General features: G+C 34.7%; 2 protein-coding genes across 3 annotated transcripts; both read right to left on the reverse strand.

Moving 5' to 3' along the window:
* Positions 1-3570: 3570 nt before the first annotated feature.
* LOC112701798 (vacuolar-sorting protein BRO1) lies at positions 3571-6197 on the reverse strand. 2 transcript variants are annotated; one of them, XR_003811015.2, is made up of 2 exons: positions 4183-6175; positions 3571-4041 (listed from the first exon to the last, which is right to left on the reverse strand). XR_003811015.2 is itself a non-coding variant. In XM_025752557.3 (2 exons), exons 1-2 carry the CDS (start codon positions 4757-4759, stop codon positions 3703-3705), a joined length of 960 nt encoding a protein of 319 aa, XP_025608342.2. In that variant the 5' UTR covers positions 4760-6197; the 3' UTR covers positions 3571-3702. The 2 variants fall into 2 exon arrangements, 1 of the variants encoding a protein (XP_025608342.2); XM_025752557.3 differs by having other exon boundaries at positions 4139-6197.
* Positions 6198-23268: 17071 nt separating this feature from the next.
* LOC112701799 (uncharacterized) lies at positions 23269-25810 on the reverse strand. Its single transcript, XM_025752558.3, has 3 exons — positions 24963-25810; positions 23827-24867; positions 23269-23729 (listed from the first exon to the last, which is right to left on the reverse strand). The coding sequence occupies exons 1-3, from the start codon at positions 25680-25682 to the stop codon at positions 23397-23399; spliced, it is 2094 nt and encodes a 697-aa protein (XP_025608343.1). The 5' UTR covers positions 25683-25810; the 3' UTR covers positions 23269-23396.
* Between the last annotated feature and the right edge of the window lie 232 nt (positions 25811-26042).

Genomic DNA, 26042 nt, shown 5'->3' on the forward strand with positions numbered 1-26042 from the left:
ACATTTGGCTGCTAGCCAAATGCTAATTGCATAGGAGAGAACTGATGGTAATTCGTTGGCCTCAAACGAATAAGTGCTGCGGCATGTAAAATAGCATGCCCCAAACTGAGGTTGGGAGATTTGTTCTCATAAGCAATGGTCTAGCAATTAATTGGAGGCGTTTAATAAGCGATTCTGCTAACCCATTTTGTATGTGAACATAAGCTACTTGATGTTCAACACTTATTTCATTAGCCATACAATAAGCATCAAAAGCTTGAAAAGTAAATTCAGCAGCATTATCAAGGCGAATTGCTTTGATTGGATTTTCTGAAAATTGTGCTTTTAATCAAATAATTTAAGCCAGTAATCTTGTAAACGCCAAGTTGCGAGAGGACAATAAGCACATATGTGACCATCTCGAAGATGCGTCTATCAGGACCATAAAATATCTAAAAGATCCACATGGTGGATGAATAGGTCCACATATATCATCTTGAATCCTTTCTAGGAATTCAGGGGACTCAAATCCAGCCTTTACTGGTGATAGCCTTAAAATTAACTTTCCCTGAGAACATGCAGCACAACAAAATTCACTAGATTTAAGAATCTTCTGGTTCTTTAGTGAATGTCCATAGGAGTTTTCAATAATTCTCCTCATCATGGTTGTTCCCGGATGGCCCAATCGGTCGTGCGAAGTTATGAATTCATTTGGACTAGTAAACTTCTGGTTTACAGTGGCATGTGATTCAATTGCACTAATCTTGGTATAATACAACCCAGATGAAAGTGAGGGTAATTTTTCTAATATAACCTTTTTATTTAAATCATGAGTTGTGATACATAAATACTCATGACTTCCCTCATTCATAGTCTTAATATGATATCCATTTCGGCGAATATCTTTAAAACTCAACAAGTTTCTTCGAGACATGGTAGACAACAGTGCATTATTTATTATGAATTTTGTTCCTCCGGGAAACAAAATTATAGCTCTTCCGGAGTCTTCAATCACATTGCCTGAGCCAATAATAGTATTAACACATTCTTCTTTTGGCACAAGATGGGTAAAATATATATCACTTTTGAGAATGGTGTGCGAACTTGCACTATCCGCAAGGCATACATCTTCATTACATATCCTTACCATTCTCTTCAAAGACAAATAATAATGAAATGAGTAGTATGCACAGTTAAATTGAATACTTGATCAGAATTATTTTTCTAAGAAATACTGCACATAAAAATAATGTCATATACTAAAATTTTATTTTAAAACATGGCATATTTAATGATTTCAAAATTCATAAACATTAATATTTCATTATTTATATACATCATATTTGAAACTTAAATACATAGAAAATAAAACTTAATAATAAGTTCTTTACATTATTTATTTACATGAATACTTAACAATCTCACACATTAAACTATTCCATCATTGATCAAATGACCAATATTTCCTTCAGGATCCTCAAAGAAATCAGATACATCATAATGAGTGGTGAAATTTTCAGCATCATTTGAAACAAAATTCGACTATTTTCCCTTGTTGTCCTTTTTCAAAAATGCCTGGTAAAGATCGACTAGGTGTCTTGGGGTACGGCAGGTATGTGACCTATGGCCCTTTCCACCATAACGGAAACACTTATCATCTGTTGATTTATTCTGCCCGATATTTCTTTCTTTATCCCACTTTTGATGAGATCTTCTCTTTTGAATATAATTCATTTTCCTTCCATAATTTTTCTTGCTATTAAAACCTTGCCATTTACCTCTTCTGGGGTAATTTGCCGCATTTACTTCAGGAAATGGGGCGGCGCCAGCTGGGCGCGCTTCATGATTTTTCAAGAGCAACTCATTGTTGCGTTCAGCAACAAGTAGGCAAGAAATTAACTCAGAATATTTTTTAAACCCTTTTTTTCGATACTGCTGCTGCAGGAGCACATTCGAGGCATGGAAGGTTGAGAAAGTTTTCTCCAACATATCATGGTCAGTTATCTTTTCCCCACATAATTTCATTCGTGAGGTGATTCGAAACATTGCAGAATTATATTCATTTATGGATTTGAAATTCTGTAGACGCAAGTGCGTCCATTCATATTGGGCTTGAGGAAGTATTACCGTTTTTTGATGACTGTACCTTTCTTCAAGGTCTTTTCAAAGATCTGCAAGATCTTTTAATGTGAGATATTCATTTTTCAATCCTTCGTCAAGATGACGACGAAGAAAAATCATGGCTTTGGCTTTATCCTTCTGAGATGCATTATTTTCAGCTTTAATGGTATCTCCAAGATCCATTGAGTCAAGATGAATTTCAGCATCTAGTATCCATGATAAATAATTGTTTCCAGATATATCAAGAGCATTGAATTCAAGATGAGAGAGTTTCGACATAATGAAAATTTGTTACCTGAGTTTTCCTAAAAATTTGATCAGAGTCTTCATGCTGATATCGTGTTGTAAAATAAATAAAACGTGTACTAAATATAAAATAAAGATGTGTAAATAGAAGACTCTAATATTAATATAATTAGCTCAATAATAATAATTCATATATGTATTTACTAATATTATATGTTGTAATATATATATATATATATATATATATATATATAAAGAGAGAGAAGGATTTAATAAAGTTGCAACGTAAAGAAAGAGAAAGAATTAAATATTTTATTGCTGTGTATTTGCTTGAGGTTTAGCCTCATATTTATAGGTATTCAAAAGGTAAATTGTCAAAAGGAATTAACTTTAGTGTTCCTCTGATAGTATAAACTTTTCACTTGGAAAAGTTAGCCGCTCAAATATTAATGGGCATCCACCTCATGCCTTATCACAACAGGAAAGATGCTTTACAAAATTGGGTCAACAAAATCAGAATTGGAAAATTGGCAGAAAAAGAACCAAAGAGGCAAACCGGATTAAAAGTGATATTAAATTATCTAATTTTAAAGAACTATATACTGGTCCTTCCATGCCAGGAGCAATCACATTGAGAATTTATCAAATTACACAGATTCAATTTATATTTGTCAAAATATTTGAGCAGAAGTAAAGAGGTAGAAGAGAAGAAAGCATAACTAAGGTTTACTGCAATGAAGAAGGCGAAACTCGGCAGCACAATAGAAAAATTGTTTAAATACAAACAATAAATTTTAAAGGATTTGAGTAACAACAGAAGCAATAGTTTTAAACAGGAATAATTAATTGATCTCAAACAATCAAACAAGAACATAAGGACTTTTGTTAGAATGAAAGAACATAACCACAAAAAGATATACTTTCCTCTACATTCCAGTAAAGGAAATATCTAATCTTCTATTTTCCAAATGGAAAAATAGAAAATAAATTAGAGGAGGAGTGAGAGACTATACCTTGTCACTGTTTGACAGCAAGTTTTGTTTAGAAAACAACTTCATTCACATTTAGCAAAACATATGCATATTAGTTGCTCTATCTGTGTATCCAGATAAAAGAAAAGAGTAAACCGCTCTCCTTAGCACCATATGTCACAAAATTTGATACATTCTCTCTACCAATATGCAACAAAAACTAACAATTGCTACCAGATCAGAGGCATACAAATTGGTGAGGAATAAGAACCAATATATTCACACATCAACAAACAAAATTATGAGGATAATATATCCAGAAACAGAGTTCTAGCATCAACAAACAAAATTCCAACATCCAACTTAAAAAAGGAAAAGAAAAATCCTAAAGCTCGTTTGCTGTGGTGGTATGGTCTCCTGGGAGCTCATCTCCTCCAATGGCAACATTACTGCCTCTAAGGTTGGCCACAAGATTTCCATCCTTAATCTTAAAAGAGCCAACCTCGGAGAAAAGGTCCAAGCATGATGTTTGACATCCCTCTTGAAGCAGGGATTGAGCCTCACAATACCCCAAAAGAAATTGTTCAGTGACACTGGAACCAGTTTTAACAAGGCAGGTTTTCTTCTTCGACTCAAGAAATTGAGGTATTGAGGATTGAACAAGACTCTCAGCCAAAGGCCCAAATGTTGACATATCATAAGCTTTCCGATAATGCTGAGCAACCTACATCATCCCAATCAAACAATTCAACAAATCAAGATTGACATCAATCAATTGCACTAAGAAAAAATCAACTGAAAAGCTAGATGATGATACATACTGGAAATGCAGGTAATGACGGTGATAGATAAGAATGGGAATTACAATGGGAAGGAGGATAATTCCATTTCAATTCGTCAATCTGAGCGGTTATTATCTCGCGAAGCAGCTCGACGCAGTTTACTGACAAGTCAATGGTGGCAGATGCCTTCTCTGCCTCATGCTTCCATAGTATGAAGAACCAATACGAAGCATCATTTAAGGTGTCCACGGCAAGGTGAAGGCCTTGGTCGGTGGTAAGATCGCAGGAGAGAGTAATGTGGGTGCAGAGGGCTCCCAAGTTGAAGAGAACAGAGGCCTTTTCCAAATGGATGTTGTGCTGGGAAGAATTCTCTTGTGGGTTGAAGGCATTGTACCAAACAAAGATAGGTGGACTGGGTGAGTTAGTCATGGGGAACAAAGGCTCAACCATGCAAAGGCATTTGAAATAGCGGATGAGGCAGTCACGGCGAATGGGTAGAGAGAGTTCATCACGCTGCATTTCACTGCGCAATTTATGTAGCATTTGGAAAAGGCCTTCTACTCTCTTTGCCTCACTCTCCGAGTATTTAAGGGCAACATAACTGTGAAGGGGCTCATAGAGGTCCAAGGGCTCACTCTTCTTCAAAGGGATTGCCAGCATATCTGAGAAAGATGAAGCTGAGAGGATGGCCAAATTTATTGATAAGGTGGAGGCATGTTCCAAGGGCTGGCCACTAGCTTTCCATTGTCAATAATCTTGAAAGAGCTGTACTCAGAGAGGAGGAGGTCAAGGTATGGGATTCTATGGTGCTTGGGTATAGACATGTCCCAGGACTTGCAAAACTTTCTAGTGTTCTTTGCAAGGACAGGATTTACATCATGATCAAGACAAGATTGTAACAATGAAATCATGCTACAAATCCCTCTAACTAATTTTTCAGTGACAGATTATGCATCATGATCAAGACGACAAGATTGAACCAATGACAATGTTTTAGGTCGCTTGGAATTGTGTAGGATGGATGATCGCCTCTGACGAGCCTCCCCCTCCAAGAATTTCACCTTCCGAGAAAGATGTGTTATCCAGGTTTCGTCAAATGAGCCAACAAGTTTGATTGCAGCCGAATCACTTAGTATCAGATCAAATGCCATCCGATAAAGCTTAGAAACCTACATCATCATAATCATAATCAACATCATCCTATTGAAAATCTAAAATGAAAAAATAAATGTAAAATCAATCATTTGTGTTGTTGTTGTTGAGCGGAACTGGCGTCGTCATTTGTGTTGTTGTGGTGGAGTCGTTGCTGTAAGTTGAGCTCCGAGGCCTGAGCGGAGAAGAGGCGGTGCAGACTCGGCGAAGAGTAGAGTCAAGTCGAGCGTGGCGGAGACATCCTTGGCAAAAACCTTCCAGAGTTTGAAGAAGAAATTGGCGGCTGCATTGAATGCGTCCATTGCAAGGTGACGGCCAAGGGCGGTGGTGCGGTCGCAAGAGGCCCAAATCTGGCTGCAGATGGCGCCAAGGTTGAAGATAACAGCAGCCTTCTCCAATTGGAGGCTGTTGCGCTGCGAGGAGACCCCATTCTGATGCTCAGAGGAGAAGGCGTCGTACCAGACAAAGATGATGGGGTCGGCGTCGGCATCGGAGGAGATAGCGGTGAAGAGTGGGTCAACCATGCAGAGACATTTGAAGTAGTGGATGAGGCAGTCACGTTGCATGGGAAGGGAGAGGTCCCCTCGCTCCACCATGTCCCTGCGGCAGTTGTTTAGGGTTTCGAGAATGCTTTCCACTTTCTGTGCATCGCTCTCTGAATATTTTGTGGCTACGAACTTGCGTAACGGCCGGTACAGACCCACCGGATCACTCTTCTTCACAGGGATTGCCAGCAGCCTTTCCGGGTTCGGATTAACGTTGCTCATGGCGACGGCCAATCAGGATAGGATACGGTTAACATTGGATGAAAATCGACGAAAATCGGAACTGGAAGGAATTGATTCTGGTGAAGGCTAAAGAAGAAAGAGATTAAAGAGTAGAAATTAAAAAAAATTAACAGAGTCAACTTTAATTTTAATTATTGTCAAACAATACTCATTTTGTATGGGTACACTTATTTTTATGGGTTCCGTACAACACTAATTTATTTATTTTTTTAAGTTAATTTTGAGAACGATCAAATTTTACACGATCAAAAAGGACCATTTATTCTCAATAATTAAATGTTATAACATATATATCCCCTGCTTTTATTAGCTTTTTTTTTGTTATTTTAAGTAATTCAATTTAATATAAGTGAAAATTCATATACAATTGTGTTTATGTGAAGTTGTTATTTGACAATTGTTAAATAATTTGATATATTTGATTAAATTGTTATTTAATATTTTTTATTTAAATTCTAAAAGGTCAAACAAAATGCTACTTACCAATGAATTATAATTCAAATGACATAGTTTCTCTATACTCACCTAATAAATTGCGGGTTTGAATCTCTTTATTTTCGATTAAAAAAAAAGCTATTTGCATATAAAAATTAACTACTATATATTTTTGATTAAATACATATATAATTTAATTTATTTTTAATATATATTTTATATTTTAATATATATTTTACTTTAATCACTAATTTTAATAATTAATTTTAGTATACACTTAACATGTTTAAAAGTTAATATATATATATTCTCTCCCAATTGAGTTGGATTGGTTCATATTATTTTTGACATGATCTTGTCATGTTTGTTTCTCCATCATCGATTATTCAAGATTTTAATGTGAAAATGATAAAGTCATGGTAAAATGAAATCAAGAGAATCCAAAATTCTGGGAGTTTATTGAACCTCCTTATTAATTGTATTTTATGTTATTTTTTTTTTGGTATCGTTGCAAATTGCAGAAAAGAGATGGTACGAATTTTTTGTATGAGTAGATAAAGAAGATGAAATTATTATTGGGAGAGTTGATTCTGCAAGAGATATTGACTATTGGAAAATGAATTTAAAATAGACAATTAGGAATTTAGAAGTTAATGTTAGAATTTTAAAAATATGGAACTGTGTTTTAAGTTTGCTTGTGTTTTTTATTGTGGTTTTGTGTATTGGTTATGGCTTAGTTGTAAGAAAATAAACCATGTGAAATTGTTCGTCATTGTACAATTGAAATTGACTTGAATGAAATAGATATGTTAAACATCACTTTTTGCCAGTGTTATTTTCAAGTTGGCTAATATGATAATGTTGAATATTATCGTGGCTTAGTTGTAGAAAAATAAACCATGTGAAATTATTCCTGATTGTACAATTAAAATTGACTTGAATGCAATAGATATGTTGAACATCACTTTTTGTCAGTGTTATTTTCAAGTTGGCTAATATGATAATGTTGAATATTATCAATTTTTATAATGTAGTGGTATAAAGTTGCTGTAAAAAACAGCATCTAATTGAACATAAATTATTATAATAACTAATATGCAAGTTTCAATTTCAACTTGGCTAACATGGTGATATTAAATATTATCACAGTCTTCAAAGTGCACATATCAAGTTGCAATTAAAACACCTAACTTAAGATAAATGGTTATAGTAACATGGTGATACTAGCATTGACAGTCATAACAATCATCAGTATTGATTTGTATGTAGTATCATCATTATACAAAATATTAAAACCATTCAAAATAGAACCACCTATTGAAATTCAAACTTAAACATTCTATATTAGTTTTACTGTTTCTGACTTGTACATAAACTAATCCCAAAATACAATCATCAAGATGAACCCAAATTTAACATAATTAAATACAACAAAAACAGAAAGCTTCTCATCACTTCTTCTTTGGAGGTATGAAGTCTGGTGTAAGAACAAACCTCATGACCCCTGTCAATCTTGTTGCTGTCCCAGAACTTGCTCCCTGCATTGGATCTATATTTGCAGCAGTTGAGTGTTGAGATCTTCTCTTTGGGGGCAACTTATTTGGCCTCGTAGGTTGAATTGGAACAAGTGGAGCAACCTGCAAGATAATGAGTCAGTTCTACTAAAGAAATGTGTAAGGAATAATTATTGTTTATTGTTTTAAAGTGAGTTGAAAAATCATACCACTTCATTAATCAATGGTTGTGAATAACTGGGTTGTGTGATTTCAACCTCTGAGGCTGCAGTATCATTATTAGCATTGTTACCGGCATCGTTTTCAATATTATTAGCAACAACATGTCCATCATTGCTAGTAGTATTCCCATTATGCCCATCAACACCAACATCGACAGCATCACTAATATTTGCAGCAGCAGCAATAACTTCAGCAATTACTTCATCGTCAGCCTTTCTATGACTGCAACTTCTTTTAGTATTGTCTTTTGTCCCACAATAGGTACAAGTAAACTGCTTGTACTTTCTGTTCAACTTAGTTGAACTTTTTTGTTTTTTACTTCCTGAAGGTTCCTCGTCAGCATCTTTTCTTTTCTTCTTTGTCAAAGTTCCTGGCTTTCTTCTCTTAAGGTATTGAGATTTTTTTCATAATGTTTCTCCTGAAATTGGATTCAATAAGTGCAAATATGTAGCCTTATAAAAATTTATAGTCAACCATTTGTGACAAAAGTCTTCGGAATTTTTGTTTACTCTTGATAGTGCAGCACATGCGTAAACATATGGCATACCTACAATTCGGTGGATGTTACAATACTCTCCTTATGTTTGAAGTTTTGAAACTCCTTTACATTATTAATATTGTAATGTGTGTTGGTACAATTTTCTATCAGATATTCTATTAATAGAGTTTTTATTATATATTGATAACATCATGAAACAATTAATGCCAATAAATTATATTTTTTAAAAAAGTTAATATTAAAAAAATCAATACTAACATAAAATTATACTTTTAAATAAAAACCATAAAATAATCATAAAATACTAATCTCCCATCTTTATTTATTAAGCAACGTTTTTTTTAATTAGTATTTTATTAGTGTTAATTTTTTTATTGAAATAAAATAAAAAAATTATTGTTTTCCATAACAATTTTTTTCTTTTTATCTTTTAAAATTTATTTTGTTTTAAAATTTTATAAACTCATTGTTAATGCGATCTAAATCGTATTGGTATATTTTTATTTTTATTTAATCTAATTTTATTCACATAATTTAAAATTTTAAATTATAAAATTTTAAAATTTAAATATAAATAAATATAATTTAATTAATAACTTAATTTAATTTGATAAAAATAAACGTATTCATATTATTATACTTATATGATTAATTATATTTATTCCATTAAAAAAAAGTAACTATTTAAAATCGTTAATTATAAATTAAAAAAGTAATATACTCATATTATTTTTAATACGATTACGTTTACAATACTCCTTAATAGTTTGGTAAATTAACAGTGTATAAAATCTTTAATTATTTAATAAATTAATACTCCTTATATTTTTATTTTTAAATTAATTTTTTGCAGTTAAAATTTCTATTTTTTTATATTTATTTTACCTCTTCTGCTTTATATCTCTTTCATCATTTCTATTGTCGCGTCACCGTCTCGAGCTGCTTCGTTTTACTGGCTTAGTGTTTGGCAGGCTGCAACCGTACCCGCGTGGTAGTTATCTTCTCTTCATCGTGGTTACTCTTTTGGTTGCTCTGTTTAGTCTATCTTAAATCAATTCATATATTCTAGATCTATTTTTTTATTGTGATATATTCTTGTTCCTATTCTTCAAATTTTTGTTGCAAATAGAATATTTTTATGATATTTTAGAATTTTTACCCCTTATTTTAATTTTTCTGTTTTTCTATTCTAGACATAATGACATATTTTGAAATTGTCTTTAATTTTTGCCCCTATTTTAATTGTTCTGGTTTTTTATTTTTGCTCCTATTTTAATGTTTTAAATTATAATTCAAAATTTTATTTTCTAACTCATTTAAGTAATATAACCCTAAAAAAACATATTAATATTTAAACTTAATACTAAATAATATATTTAATTCTATTAATTAAATTCACATTCACATCCCTGTGTTGTTTCTTTCATTTACCAAAAGATAAAATATTCAAATTCAATTTTTTATTTTTTAATTTAATAAAACAACTTTAACTATTTAAAGAGTATTTTTATTATTTAAAATTATATGAAAAAGTGCATTTTAGTCTTTTAAAATCAAATTTAAATTTTAACATTATAAATTTATTAAAGAGTAAAGTACTGTTTTTGTCTCAAACATTTGGGATAAGTCTCAAAGTTATCTCTAATATTTAAATCGTCTTATTTAAGTCCCTAACATTTTAAAATTGGCTCAATGTTGTCCTGGTGTTAGTAATCTGACGACGAAACAAAATTGAGACTATTTTAAAATGTTAGGGACATAAATAGGACGAAAATGTTGGGACAAAAATAATAGATAGAAGTAAATTTTAATTTTATCCTTCAATAATATCAATTTTTTATGGTACATAGTTATTTAATTATTTTTTAATCACATCTAAGTAAATTACATTTAATTACATTACTTTCATTCTAAATAAATTTATTTTTTATAATTTTACTTTTAAATATTTTTACTCTTAAACATTAAAGAATTTCGATACATTAGAGACAAAAGGTACAATTTATACTTTATTGTATATGTATCATTTTTTTTCTTTTGTGCAAGTTTATGTACTAGTCATTTTTCAAAAATTTCATGATGAGTAAAAATCTTTAAGAGTAAAATTATAAAAAAATAAATTTATTTAGAATAAAAGTAATGTGATTAAATTTAATTTACTTAGAGGTGGTTAAAAAAATAATTGAATAACGATGTACCGTAAAAAATTGATATTATTGAAAGATAAAATTAAAATTTATTTTTATGTATCAACATTTTCGTCTTATTTAAGTTCCTAACGTTTCAAAATCGTCTCAATTTTGTCCTGCCGTCAATTCTGTTAACAAATCCCTAATAGCAGGACAATATTGAGCCAGTTTTGAAATGTTAGGGACTTAAATAGAACGATTTAAATGTTAGGGACAATTTTAGGACTTACCATAAATGTTGATGACAAAAATGATACTTTACTCTTTATTAAATGATATCAATTCAAATTAGAATTTGATTTTTAAATAAAAGAAAAAAATTTATGCAATGAAGAAAAATATAAATAAAAAAAGGTGAATGATAATTAAAGTGAGATTAGGGTTAGATAAAAATTATATAATTTATTGTTAGATTGGTTGTTTGAGCTTGTAAGTCGGTGTTAATTTTTATAAGGGCATTTTTGTCTTTATAAAATTATTTATGAGAATATTTGATAAATTAAAATTTAAAATTTTATTTTTTAATTTATTTAAACAAATTTAATCCTAAAATAATTTTTATTGTTTAAATTTCTAGTTTTTTGATGCATGTAAATAAGTTAATACCAAAAAGATATTTTTGTCTTTTTATTAATATCTAAATAAATATTTTATAATTTTTAAATTAATTTTTAAAAAAGATAATTTTATCTTTTTAAATTTAAATAAAATTTTTTTATTTTTATTCTTTTTAAAATTAAATTAAATTTTTAATTCAAATTAAATAACTTTAATTTTAAAAAAATTTAGTCTTTTAAAATTAGAAACGTCTTATTTATTCGTTTAATATTAATACACGTTTAATTTTTAAATCTTTTATAATAATGTTATAATAATCTTTTTTTAAATGTTATAATTGTTTAATATGAATAATATTAATCCAAAATATAATGGACTTAAAATGGCCCAAATTAAAATAATAATCTTAGTCCAAACACATTTTAAGAAGGACAAAAATATATATATAAGCATTAAGTGCTAATTTTTGTTTAACTATTTAAAAAGAGTTTTGATACTCCAAAACTTTAAGAAGCATTAAATCAAGCACCCTATAATTTATATGACTCCTTATTACAATAAGCTCAAAAACATAAATAAACTCATATATTAATCAAATTTTTAAAGTATTTAAAGTCAAGGAAAAAAATCTCATATGAGAAAATGTACTCTTAATGTACTTTTTATGTATTCCTAATATAAATTATTATCATCCTAAACAAATTTATATATATTAATCAAATTTATCGAAGTAATAATGGGCTCAACAATTAAAACAAATATATATATATTAATCAGAGTAAATATGTACAATTATTTAATTATTTTTCGCATGAAAACACATCTCCAACAACTCAGAATCATGTGAGAGAGCTCTTAACCATACTCTGGCGACAAAGGAGGACATTAAGAGGTTGGGAGAAAGAAATTCGGATAAAATTGGATCGTCAGCAAGTAATTCTAGCGGGGAAGCCATTCTTGAGAGAATGTGCAAATTGCAAGAATGTAACTAACTTATATGAAGAACTATTTAAACTAACCATGTCCCACTTCTTCTGCGCGCGGATCAGGGATGACTTATTTAAAAAATTATTTTAAATTAAAAATTTTAGTTTTAAATACTTTTATTATTTTATAAATTTTTATTTGCTAGACTGATTTTTCTCACTTTGAAATTTAAACAAACATTTTGATATGTGTATTAGACAAATATATTTTGTTTGTGTTTTGAATTATATTGACTTGCTTGTTTAGAATATTTTTCTTTTAATTTAATAATATGATGAATTTATTTATTTTTTGAAATAATATAAATATTCAAATACAAATTAGATAAAAACTTGTATTAAATTTATATTTATTTTGTATGAAAATAAATTTATTTTGCAATAAAAAATCTTAAAAAAATTATATTTTGTCTACTGACAAATTTATAGACGGATTTTCTTTAAATTATATTATTATCATACAATTCTACAATAAAAAATGTACTCCTAATATACTTTTTATGTACTCCTAATATAAATTATTACCATCATAAACAAATCTATATATATATTAATCAAATTTATAGAAGTAACAGTCGACTCAACAACTAAAACAAATTTATATATATTAATCAAAATAAACATGTATAATTTCTTAGTTATTCTTCGCATGAAAACATATCTCCAACAACTCCAAATCATGTGAAAGAGTTCTTAACCATACTCTGGCGACAAAGGAGGACATTAAGAAGTTGGGAGAAAGAAATTCGGATAAAATTGGATCGTCAGCAAGTAATTCTAACGAGGAAGCCATTATTGAGAGAATGTGCAAAATGTCAAAATGTAACTTATATGGAGAACTATTTAAACTAACCATGTCCCACTTCTTCTGCGCGCGATCAGGATGATTTATTTAAAAAATTATTTTAAATTAAAAATTTTAATTTTAAATATTCTTTATTATTTTATAAATTTTTATTTGCTAGACTGATTTTTCTATCACTTTAAAGTTTAAACAAACATTTTGATATGTGTATTAGACAAATATACTTTGTTTGTATTTTGAATTATATTGACTTGCTTGTTTAGAGTATTTTTCTTTTAATTTAATAATACGGTGAATTCATTTATTTTTTAAAATAATATAAATATTCAAATACAAATTAGATAAAAATTTGTATTAAATTTATATTTATTTTGTATGAAAACAAGTTTATTTTGCAATAAAAAATCTAAAAAAAATTATATTTTTTCACTAACCAATTTTCTGTAATTAGAGTATGAGATGATTTTCCAAAGTTTAAATTATAGACGAAAAATCTGTCGGAAAATTCGTCTGTAATTAGTCCGTCTGTAATTATGGACGGAAAATCCGTTGGAAAGTTCGTAGCCTTCGGGAAATGGATTGAGAATTTACAAAGGAAAAATCCGTCGGTAACTGGTAAAAATCAGTCGGTAATTTTTTTACAGAAAAAATCCGTCGGTAAATAATTTTCGACGAGGTTTTTACAGAGGGACAGAATCCGTCAGTAACAAAAAATCCGTCAGTAATAAAGATTAAATCTGTCTGTAAATCTGCCTGTATTAATTCATTTTCTAATGGTGAGATAGATAAATAGATATGTTTGGATATACAATATAAAAATATTTTTTTGTTTACTTCTTACATAAAAAACATCTTGTTTGTTAAGGAAAAAAATCTTTAAAAAAAAATAAATTACAACTTTTTAAAAGAGATATTTTTTATTTTTCTAATACTTTTACTTTTATAATTAGAAATTTACTAAATACGCTAAAAATAAAAAAAATCTTTTTTATTAAAAATAATATTTTTTTATCAAAATTAATGACGCCCAAAGAAGCACAAAAATTTATCCAAAACTCAATCAAATTCATGCCCGCAATTGTGTAGAAAAAATATATAAAAATTGGGATCCTATTTATATAATTTATTTGAAACAAATTCAACTCAAATCATTTGTGATTACGATCAATATATTATTTTAATTTAGAAGATTTGATTAGATTCAATTGGATTGGCCGTTTGTGATTTTGATCTCATATTAAAACCGTCCATAGATCCATTGAGATGCTAATGTCAATTTTTTTTTATTAACAACGGGGCTAAACGTCCAAAAAGGAGAAAACTAACCAGAAACTATTTTGGAGTGAACCGTTCCTACAGCATCAGTAAAGAAATGCAAGGAAATACAAGGTGGCAATGAAAAAAAAAATGACAACCATAGCTTAAATTATGACCAAAAGATGCCAATTTATCGGCACAAGAGTTTGCTTCCCTAAATTCATGGTGAAGAGTCCAGCTGCTGAGTCTGTTGCACCTGATCTTTATTGCTGATACAAGAGTTCCTACCGAATGTAGGTTACCCAAATCCTGAGAACATAGCAACGCTGTTACCGCTGAATCAACCTCAATTTCAACATAGGAATGTCCCAAGTTAATGATTAGTTCAAGGCCGAAGAGTATGCCCCAAAGCTCAGCTGCAGTCACAGTGCATGCACCCAAATTCGCACTATAGCAAGCTAAGAACTGACCATTGCTGTCTCTAAGGATACCACCACAAGCTGCTCTGCCATCCTTACTAACTGAGCCATCCGAATTCAGCTTGATAAAAGGAGGAGGAGGTGGCTGCCACTTAATGAGCTTCTCTGCAAAAGTCCCCACTCTTCTCCTAGATCGCATAGACTCAGAATGCGCCCTGTGATAATCCTGTGCCATATACCAGGCTATTTCATGAATCTTGCTTTCATCTGGGACTCTATCATTGTCAAAGACAAAAGTGTTCCTTCGAAACCACAGGAAGTTTAAGGTACTAGTAAAGAGGAGGGGCCACGGAACCCCTTTGAAAGGAGATTGGAAAGATAAGTTCTCCATCAACCAAGGGATAAGAGGTTTGGTGAAGAAATTCTCCGCATCCAACCTGTCATCAATGCTCTTCCATGTTCTATATGCGACTGGACAGTCCCGCAAGACATGGAGCAAATATTCTGAGTTGCTGCCACAAACACCGCACAAAGCAGACTGAGCTATATTTCTCCGAACACGCTCCTCATTCGTAAGAAGTGCATTATTGGCTACCAACCAGCAGAAACTGCGAAGCCTTTGAGGGGCTTCCAACTTCCATATCCGAGTAAAAAGGCTCGCATTCTCAGAACTAGCAGGGGAGGCAAGGGCAGAACAAGCTGGTTTTATGGAGAACACCCCATTCGGTGTTAGCATCCAAGCAATCGAATCTTCACCTAACTCCGCTTCTGGCGGCTTAATAGAGGCAAAGATGGAGAACCAATCATCCCCCAAATTGTAACCGATACGGTCATAATTCCAATTATTATTCACCACATAGTCATAGACTTTTTCATCTCTCATGTTCGATGTTACCTCTGTTTGGGCAAAGTCCATCAAGCAATGAACACCTGGGATCCAATGATGCTTCCAAAAATTCACGGTCTGACCTGAACCAATCCTCCAGATAAGGTTCCTCTCAAATTGTTTCCAAATGTGAGATATACCTTTCCAAGCGTTAGACATACGTTGAAGAGGCTTCATCAAAGGGATGGTATTATCACCACACCTATATTTACTGCGGAGGACCTGTACCCAGAGAGAATCCCTATTATGAATTAACTTCCAGGCCAGTTTCATCAGATTTGCATCGTTCATCACTCTGGCGGATCTAAACCCCAGGCCTCCAGATTTCTTCGGAGAGCATAGCTTTTTCCAGCTAAGTAAGTAGATTTTCTTACCAGAGTTATTACCTCCCCAAACAAAGCTCCTACATATACTATCAATCTTATCACAAACCCTCAAGGGAATTCTCATGGTTTGCATAATATAGGTTGGAATTGAAGCTAGAGCCGATTGGGTCAAGGTAACTCTGCCTGCCAGAGAGAGATTACGAGCCTTCCACGTACTCAACCGACTCATCATCCTATCAATAATAAACTGAAAGTCCTCAGTTTTAGTACGGCCATGGAGGAGAGGAACACCCAAGTATTTGCCCAAGTTTGAAGTTAGTCGCATACCTAAGGCTTCACTCAGTGCCCTCTTACGACTAAAACTCACATTCTCAGAGAAGTAGACGCAAGACTTATCATAACTAACTTTTTGACCAGAACACCGACAAAACAGCTCAAGAATACCGCGAGTTAACTCCACCTGCTCCATTGATGCTTTCCCAAATAGAACGATATCATCAGCAAAACATAAATGTGACAGCTTCGGACCTCCCCTATTCAGGGTGATTGGCTCCCAGATATTATGCTTAACTGCCATTGTGATAATTTGTGATAGCCGTTCGATACACAACACAAATAAGTAGGGTGACATGGGGTCACCTTGTCGGATACCCCTAGAAGGAACGAAAGGATCCGAAGGAGTCCCATTCCACAATAGATTCATGTTTGCAGACGAATAGCAACTCACTATCAAATCGATCAAATTCCCAGCAAACCTGCCTCCTGGAGAGTATCCTGGATAAATCTCCAATTCAACTTGTCATAAGATTTTTCAAGATCTATCTTGATTGCCATATAACCAGAAGTCCCTTTCTTATATCTCATAGAGTGTATAGCCTCCTGTGCCACCAAAATATTATCAGCACTTTGCCTCCCAGGGAAAAAACTGCACTGAGCAGGGCTTATGAGTTTGGACATGACTTCTTTCAACCTGTTGGATATAATTTTAGTAACTATCTTATAAGAGACGTTACACAATCCAATAGGTCGAAAATGGCAAAAATTCTCAGGAACCTCCCTTTTCGGAATTAGAGAAATATAGGTATTATTAACCTTCTTTATTTCTGCATGATCCACAAACACCTTTTTCACCCAATCTTCAACTGAGGTCTTCACAAGGCTCCAGTTGCTCTGGTAAAACATAGGGGGAAGACTGTCTGGTCCCGGGGCTTTCCAAGCTCCTATAGAAAATATAGCCGCAGAGACTTCTTCCACTGCAACCATACGATCCAGGCACCCAACCTCTTCGGACGTCAAAGTAGGGAACAGACCGGAAGCTACTAACTTCTCATATGGCTGATCATCAGCATAAAGTGAAAGAAAGTGGTTCATGCCCAATTGCTGAAGCTGAAACGTGTCATCTACCCACTCACCATGTTGGTTCTTAAGCATTGTCACTCTGTTTCTCCGTCTTCTAGCAGTTGCCAAATTGTGGAAGTAGGAGGTATTGCGATCCCCATAGTTTATCCACTTACATCTTGAACATTGTTTCCAAAGTATCTCCTCTTGAATAAAAATTGCTTCCAATTCTTTCCATAACTCAGTTTGGAGATCTTCCAAAAACGGATTCACTTCAAAATCAAGTTTCAAGAAGATACCATTCAGTCTGGCCAAAATTCTATTCTTTTTCCGATGAATATCACCAAAAACTTCCTTGTTCCAAACCTTTGCGGCTTCCATAAAATTAGTCACATTTTGGTCCATAGAAATTTCATCCTTCCAGTTTGTCTTCAACATAGAATTAAAGTTCTCATGAGTCAACCATGAAGCCAAGAACCGAAAGGGACGACAGGAGGATGCAGCAGTACTATCAACCCAAAGCTCCAGAAAAATTGGGACATGGTCTGATTTGAGTTTGGGAAGATGCTTTACCATGGCGCTACTAAAGCGTTGGGACCAAGCTGCATTCGTTACGTATCTATCCAACCGTCTTCTAATAATTCCTTTTTGCCAGGTAAACGACTGACCTTTAAAGCCCAGGTCCTGCAACCCACACTCTAACAGGCAATCCGCAAAACGATCATGGTCTCTAGAGAGACCAGAGTTACCCCCTGTATCGGTAGCAGATAAGACACAATTAAAGTCCCCTCCTACACACCACTCACTAGTCAAATTATCAGCAATACTTTTCAGACCTTCCCATAGACTAGTTCTCAGCCCAATTTGTGGGGAGCCATAAACAACCGTAAAAAACCAAGGACTTTCCAAACCATATCTAAGTTTCATGTGGACATATTGTTTATGAGACATAAGGACCTCAACATTCCAAAAATTTGAATTCCATAAAATCCAGATGCCCTCTGAAAAACCAATACCTTCTTCAAGAAACCAATCTGAGAAACCAAATCTCTTAGCAATCTTATTTGCCTTTGGACCCGATAGATGAGTTTCCAAAAGACACAACATATTGCAATTGAAATTCCTACATAAATCTTTAACCAAAGTAGAAAAACCTTTGCTATTAACACCTCTACAGTTCCAAGTAATAATATTCATAGGAAAAAATAAACAAGGAAGTAGAAGAGACAACCAACCGAAGCGGCCTTAATCAAGTAGAGCAGGAAGTTGGTGTGGTATCTACCACCATCCTTACAGACTCATCCTCCACTTCCAGGGAATCCGTCTGATTCGGGCATAAGCTAAGAATCTGAGTTGATCCAGGATCCGGAGGGTTGGCAGCTGCCAGTGCTTCTTCTTTCGCACTTCCCCTCAGAAACTTTAGTGCTGCGAGAGCCTCCTTCGAGGGTTGATGAATCTGAGTGAAAGGCACGTCATTTAAGAACAGCTCTTCATCTCCCGCCACATACTTCATCTGCTTCATCAAATTTAAAGTCCTCCAGTACTCTATATCTTTTCGCTCCAAGTTAACTTTAGAGATCCCCTCCACTACCTCTTTTCCTTTTACCAATGATTCCTCAGTACTCTTTGCTCCACCCTCCTTCTCACGAGAACTCCTCCCTTCTTGGGTTTTAGAAGTACCTTTTGGCCTAGCTAGCCTGCTCTTAGAGGAGGAGGTGTGTTTGGGCAGCTCTAGCTTCTTAGTCTTTCCCGCTTGTACTGAGTGCTTATTTGATAGAAAACCTTCTTTATGAACATGTGCTTCCATATTAGACTCCTTTTGTTCTACATATTCCAAAGATTGAAAATGTGAACCTGACCCAATTGGGTTACCTGTCTGGATTGAGATCCCAACATTACCGTTGCTTCGATTGAATCTGCGCTGGGGTTTCTTAGCCAACATCCACGGCCCAAACACTCCTGAAGAATCAGCTCTTGCCGTCAAATTTGAAATTCCCTGAGCCACAGGATTTTGTTCCAACACATTAGGCGACGGTTGAGATGGATAAGGAACAGTTAAATTCGACTTGTCCGCAATAATCGCCATTGTTGCATCTCGAGGATCCCCGAGGACCTTACTACCCTCCATTGTAGCTTCTCTGCTCTCCTTCTCTGGTCGCCTACTCTCTGGGCAACCATCAATTCTATGCCCATACTTACCGCAACCAAAGCAGATAAGATGGAGACATTCGTACTCTACCTTAAACTCCTTTCCGAGAACTTTTATAGCTGGGACAAGCTGGTTTCACAGATCCACCTCCACACATAAGCGGGCAAACTTTCCCCTAGAGTGTATAGAAGTAATTTGATCAATTTTCAATATTGTTCCGATCTTTTCACCTGCCCGCCATAGGAAGTGATAGGTGTAGAGTTCAACCGGCAGCTCCGGAATTCTCACCCATACCGCTAATTTTTGCATCGCATCTTCTGAAGGTTGAAACAACGGCCTCCATCTTTGTACTAACAGGTAGTGCCCAGCCACCTGCCACGGCCCTTCAAAGAGCGCGTGTTTATAGTCACCTTCGTTGTCAAAGCGCACGAGGAAGAACTCTCCAGTCAGATCAATTACTTTTACATCCCCGTTCTTAGACCAAAAACGGTGAACCCACGAGTCCATAGATCGAAATCCAATATTCTTACCGAGTACCTTTACAATAAGAGAAAGCTTCCATGGACGACACCATTCGTCATACTCTGCCAAACTCACCTCAACCTCTGGCTTTGGATTGAAGGGAGCTGCTCTGCCAGCACCGTCTTCAGAGACCTCCTCCAACATATAGTCCTCCGCTACCATCTGAACAATTTCCTCCGGTGAAAGAGACGTTCCCGCACCTCCCATCAAGAGTCTATCCTTATAAGAGACTTCACATACTCTACTTCCGTCATTTGACTTCAGCTTTGACGAGGTCACTCCTTTTTCAAAATCAAATCGGATGGTACCCTCTGTTCCTTCTCTTGGCTACCCTCAAAATTTGGGGAACCATTCACAGGTTGCAGATCCATGTCCTCTGATCTTCCGTTCTCCTCTGCCTCTGCGTCTAATAGCACTTCATCTCCGTTAGGTTTGACCTTCTTAGTGCTGCGGTTCATCAAGTCTTCCTCTTGGGAAGTCGTTTCGTCGGGCGCCATCACTCTCTCACTCATTTAGGGTTTTTTATGTACTCTCTATGTATTCTCTGATTGTTCTATTTTAGAGTCCATTATTCGAAAAATCGATGCTAATGTCATTTTAAAACATGAAAACCTTCATATAAATAGAATAAAATAAGAACATTAGAATAGATTTTAGATCGATAGTCATCTAGCAACGCAAACTCAAACCGAAACGATGACGTTACTGATCATAATTATGAATGACGCCGAGAAGAACGCGTCGACAGGACGTGTACTGCTCCATCATCACACGGCCACCGCAAGAACGCCGCCGCTGCCAGACCTTCCGAAGGAATTGATAATGGTCAATGGATATCTTGTTGAGGCTTCCGGCAAGGACGCTTGTTTCCCTAAGGAGCGTGTGCAGTTCCTGGAGAAACCTAATTTCCGGCCCTGACTTCACCCGCAACCACCTTCGTCATTCATGCTTATGCGATCCAAGCCTGACTTCGCTACGAAATGCTTGTTACAACAGTTTGCCCCTCAGAGACAATGGTGTCAGATACGACAGTTTTGGAATTCTGTCCGTACGGTCAATAATGGACAAACCTTTTGAACCTACTACCATTAAAGTCTGTATGCACCTTCATTTGGTGAAGCCTTTCTAGCATTAGTCTACTACCATCTCTTAAAGTCTGTATGCACCAGAACAGCAGCAACTTTTGATCGCGCCGGCAACAAAAGCTTGGACGCCCAGATGCAGGAAACGCGTGCTACGAGATGAATCTGTTCAACAATTCGCTTATATTTCAATCAATAGAGACAGGGAGGAGGGACCATGGAGATGGAAGAAGTCGCCGACAGCTTCAATGCATGTGGGGAGGGGACACGGAAGGTGAGAGTCGGAATCACCAAGAAACAGGAGAAGGAGCTTCTTCAAGGCATTAGCAAGCGCAGTCCAGAAAGAATAAAATGACATGCATGTTGGAGAGAGGTTGCAGTCATTGTGAAAAAGCACAAAATGATCACCATTGAAGACGACCAACATTTTACACGATCAAAAATGACTATTTATTCTCCATATTAATGTTATAACTATTCATATATTTCCTCTTTTTATTAGCTATTTTTTATTATTTTAAGTAATTCAATTTAATATAGGTAAAATTCATATGCAATTGTATTTATGTGAAATTGTTATTTGATAATTATTAAATAATTTGATATATTTAATTAAATTATTATTTAATATTTTTCATTTAAATCCTAAAAGATCAAACAAAAATTGCTACTTGCCAATGAGTTATAACTCAAATGATATCATCTCTTCGTACTTATCTAAGAGATTACGGGTTTGAGTCTCATTATTTTCGATAAAAAAAAAGCTATTTGCATATAAAACTCAACTACTATGTATTTCTGATTAAACACATACATAATTTAATTTATTTTTAATATATATTTTATATTTTAATATATATTCTATTTTAACTACTAATTTTAATAATTAATTTTAGTGTACACCTAATATATTTAAAAGTTAACATATATATTCTCCCCCAATTGGGTTGGATTGGTTCATATTCATTTTTGACATGATCTTGTCATGTTTGTCTCTCCATCATCGATTATTCAAGATTTTAATGTGAAAATGACAAAGTCATAGTAAAATGAAATCAAGAGAATCCAAAATCCTGCAGTAAAATGATAATTAACAACTTTACTGTCCTACAGAAATTCGTCTGGTGCAAAAACATATCACAATAGTGAGTAAACAACCATTCAAATTAACTTAAATATGAGGAAAATTGGTCAACAAGAAAGTTAATAATTCTTGCAAGCATTTTACCAGCACATCAAAATGCTGAATCCTGAAACTGCCACCTCAAACAAAACAATAATAAAAGCTAACAATTTGTGATACAAGCATTCATAGGACTATAAAAATGAGACTAAAGCTGAAATAAAATAAGAAAATATAAACAAGAGAAGTAAAACATCCAATACATAACGAGAACTAAACCTTCAACCAGGTTAGGTAAGAAAACCACATGATCAGATGCTTTGCAAGATTGGATCAACAAAATCAGAAATGGAAAAATGGAAGAAAAAAGTTAACAAAGAGGCAAACCCGGTTAAGAGTGATATTGAATTATCCAGGAGAAATCACATTGAGAATTTGAGATTACACCGATTTCATTTCTATTTATCAAAATATTTAAGCAAACTAAAGAGGTAAAAGAGGAGAAAACATAACTACGGTCTACTAAAACGAAGAAAGCAGAACTCATCTCGGAAGCACATCAGGAAAATTATGTAAATACAAATAATAAATTCAGAAGGATTTGAATAACAACAGAAGCAGCTTTAAACAAGGATAATTAATTGATCTCAATTCTCAAACAAGAACACAAGGACATTTGTTAGAATGAAAGAACATAACCACAAAAAGATATAATTCTCCTCTACATTCACATTGAGCAAAACATATGCATATAGTTTGCTCTATCTATGGTATCTCTAAGATAAAAGAAAAGAGCAAATCGCTCTCCTAGGCACCATATGTCACAAGATTTGATAAGAACCAATATGCAACAAAAACTAACAATGGCTACCACATCAGAGGCATACAAATTGGTGAGGAATAAGAACCAATGTGTATTCACACATTAACAAACAAAATTACGAGGATAGCATATGTACAAATAGAGGTCTAGCATCAACAAACAAAATTCCAACATCCAACTTAAAAAAGAAAATAGAAAATTCCTAAAGCTTGTTTAGTTTTTCTCTATGGTAATGTTACTGTGGTCTCCGGCAAGCTCATCTCCTCCATGGCAACATCACTGCCTCTAAGGTTGGCCACAAGATTTCCATCCTTAATCATGACAGGGCCAGCCTCAGAGAGAAGGTCCAAGCATAGTGGTTGACATTCCTCTGGAAGCAGGGAATTATACTTACAATACCTTAAAAGAAATTGTTCGCTGACATCAGTAGGAGCAGTCTTAACATGGTGGGATGTTATCTTCGACTCGAGATATTGAGGTATCGAGGATTGAACAAGATTCTCAGCTAAAGGCCCAACTGTCAACAGATCATAAGCTTTCCGATAAAGCGAAGAAACCTACATCATCCCAATCAAACAATTTAACAAATCAAGATTGATAACAATCAAACACGGTAAGAAAGGGTCAACTGAAAAGGTAGATGATGATACATACAGGATATCCAGGAAATGATGATCGATCATAACGGGAATGAGGTAAACAGTTCAAGTCAGCAATCTCAGCGGATATTATCTCGCGCAGCATATCACTGCAGTTTTTTGACAAGTCAACAGTGGCAGATGCCGACATAGTCACAGAATTTAGTAATAAGAACCAATATGAAGCATCATTTAAGGCGTCTATGGCAATGCGATGGCCTTGATTGGTGGTGAGATCACTGGAGAGAGCAATGTGGGTGCAGAGGGCTCCCAGGTTGAAGAGAACAGAGGCCATCTCCAAATAAATGTTGTGCTGAGAAGAGACTTCTTGTGGGTTGAAGGCATTGTACCAAACAAAGATAGGTGGGTTGGGTGAGGAAGTCATGGGGAACAAGGGCTGAATCATGCAAAGGCATTTGAAATAGCGGATGAGGCAATCACGGCGGACGGGAAGAGGGATGTCATCACGCTGCATCTCACCACGCAATTTGTTTAGCATTTGGAGAAGGCCTTCTACTCTCTTTGCCACGCTCTCAGAGTATTTGAGGACAAAGTAATTGCGCAGGGACTCATATAGGTCCAAGGGCTCACACTTCTTCAAAGGGAATGCCAGAATATGTGACGAAGACGAAGATGAAAGGAATGCCAAATTTGTTGGATAAGGAGGAGGCATGTCCCATGGGTAAGCCACCAGCTTTCCACCATCCATAATCTTGAAAGGGCTGTACTCCGAAAGGAAGAGGTCAATGAATGGGATTCGTAGTTGTTGTTCTAGTTGTCCTGTCCACGAGTCAGCGAGGTTACAGTTGCAGGCCGCTCTAACTAATTTTTCAGTGACAGACTCTGCATCATCATCAAGAGGAGACACCAATGATATTACTACAGGTTGGGTGGATTTGGGTAGGATGGATGATTTCCTCTGACGAGCCTCCACCTGAAAGAATGTCAACTTCTGGGAAAGATGAGTTATCCATGTTCGGTCAAATGAGAGGATATGTTCCGTTGCAGGCAAGTTACGTAGCATCATAACAGATACCGCCCGATAATTCTGAGAAACCTACATCATCATAATCATCAACATCATCAATATCATCCTATTGAAAATCTAAAATGAAAGAATAAATGTAAAATCAATCAAGAGGTAAAACTGACCGATTTAAACGAAACGGAACTGGCGTCGTCATTTGTGTTGTTGTGGTGGAGTCGTTGCTGTAAGTTGAGCTCCGAAGCCTGAGCGGAGCAGAGGCGGTGCAGACTCTTGGCGAAGAGTAGACTCAAGTCGAGAGTGGCGGAGACGTCCTTGGCAAAAACCGTCCAGAGTTTGTAGAAGAAATTGGCGGCGGCATTGAATGCGTCCATTGCAAGGTGACGGCCAAGGGAGGTGGTGCGGTCGCAAGAGGCCCCAATCTGGCTGCAGATGGCGCCAAGGTTGAAGATAACAGCAGCCTTCTCCAATTGGATGCTGTTCCGCTGCGAGGAGACTCCATTCTCATGCTCGGAGAAGAAGGCGTCGTACCAGACAAAGGTGATCGGGTCGGCGTCGGCGTCGGAGGAGATGGCGGCGAAGAGTGGTTCAACCATGCAGAGACATTTGAAGTAGTGGATGAGGCAGTCACGTTGCATGGGAAGGGAGAGGTCCCCTCGCTCCACCATGTCCCTGCGGCAGTTGTTTAGGGTTTCGAGAATGCTTTCCACTTTCTGTGCATCGCTCTCTGAATATTTTGTGGCTACGAACTTGCGTAACGGCCGGTACAGATCCACCGGATCACTTTTCTTCACAGGGATTGCCAGCAGCCTTTCCGGGTTCTGATTGACGTTGCTCATGGCGACGGCCAATCTGGATTGGAAGGAATTGATTCTGGTCAAGTACATTTACAAAACATACCATCAAACTCATGTGGTTATCAAAATCCACGATTCACATTATTGATCAAACCCCATTAAATTCAAAAATCGAATACTAATAAATTCACAAATCTAACAGCAAAAAACCTCGATCAAATTCATTATTTGCGCAATAATGCTTGATGACAATGATAATCGATAAATTTGCTATAGTAGAATTGAAAGGGAAAAATTATGAAAAATCACATATGAAATGAGTGTAAGTAGGTTAGTCAAATGCTAATCAGTTATAGTTCAATATTTAAGAGGGGGTGAATTCAAATTTCTTTATTTTTGATTAAAAAAAATAGTAGGTTAGTCAAATAAATTACAAAATGATTGAAATAC

This window comes from Arachis hypogaea, chromosome 7 (assembly GCF_003086295.3).
Source record: "Arachis hypogaea cultivar Tifrunner chromosome 7, arahy.Tifrunner.gnm2.J5K5, whole genome shotgun sequence".
NCBI classification, from domain to species: domain Eukaryota; kingdom Viridiplantae; phylum Streptophyta; class Magnoliopsida; order Fabales; family Fabaceae; genus Arachis; species Arachis hypogaea.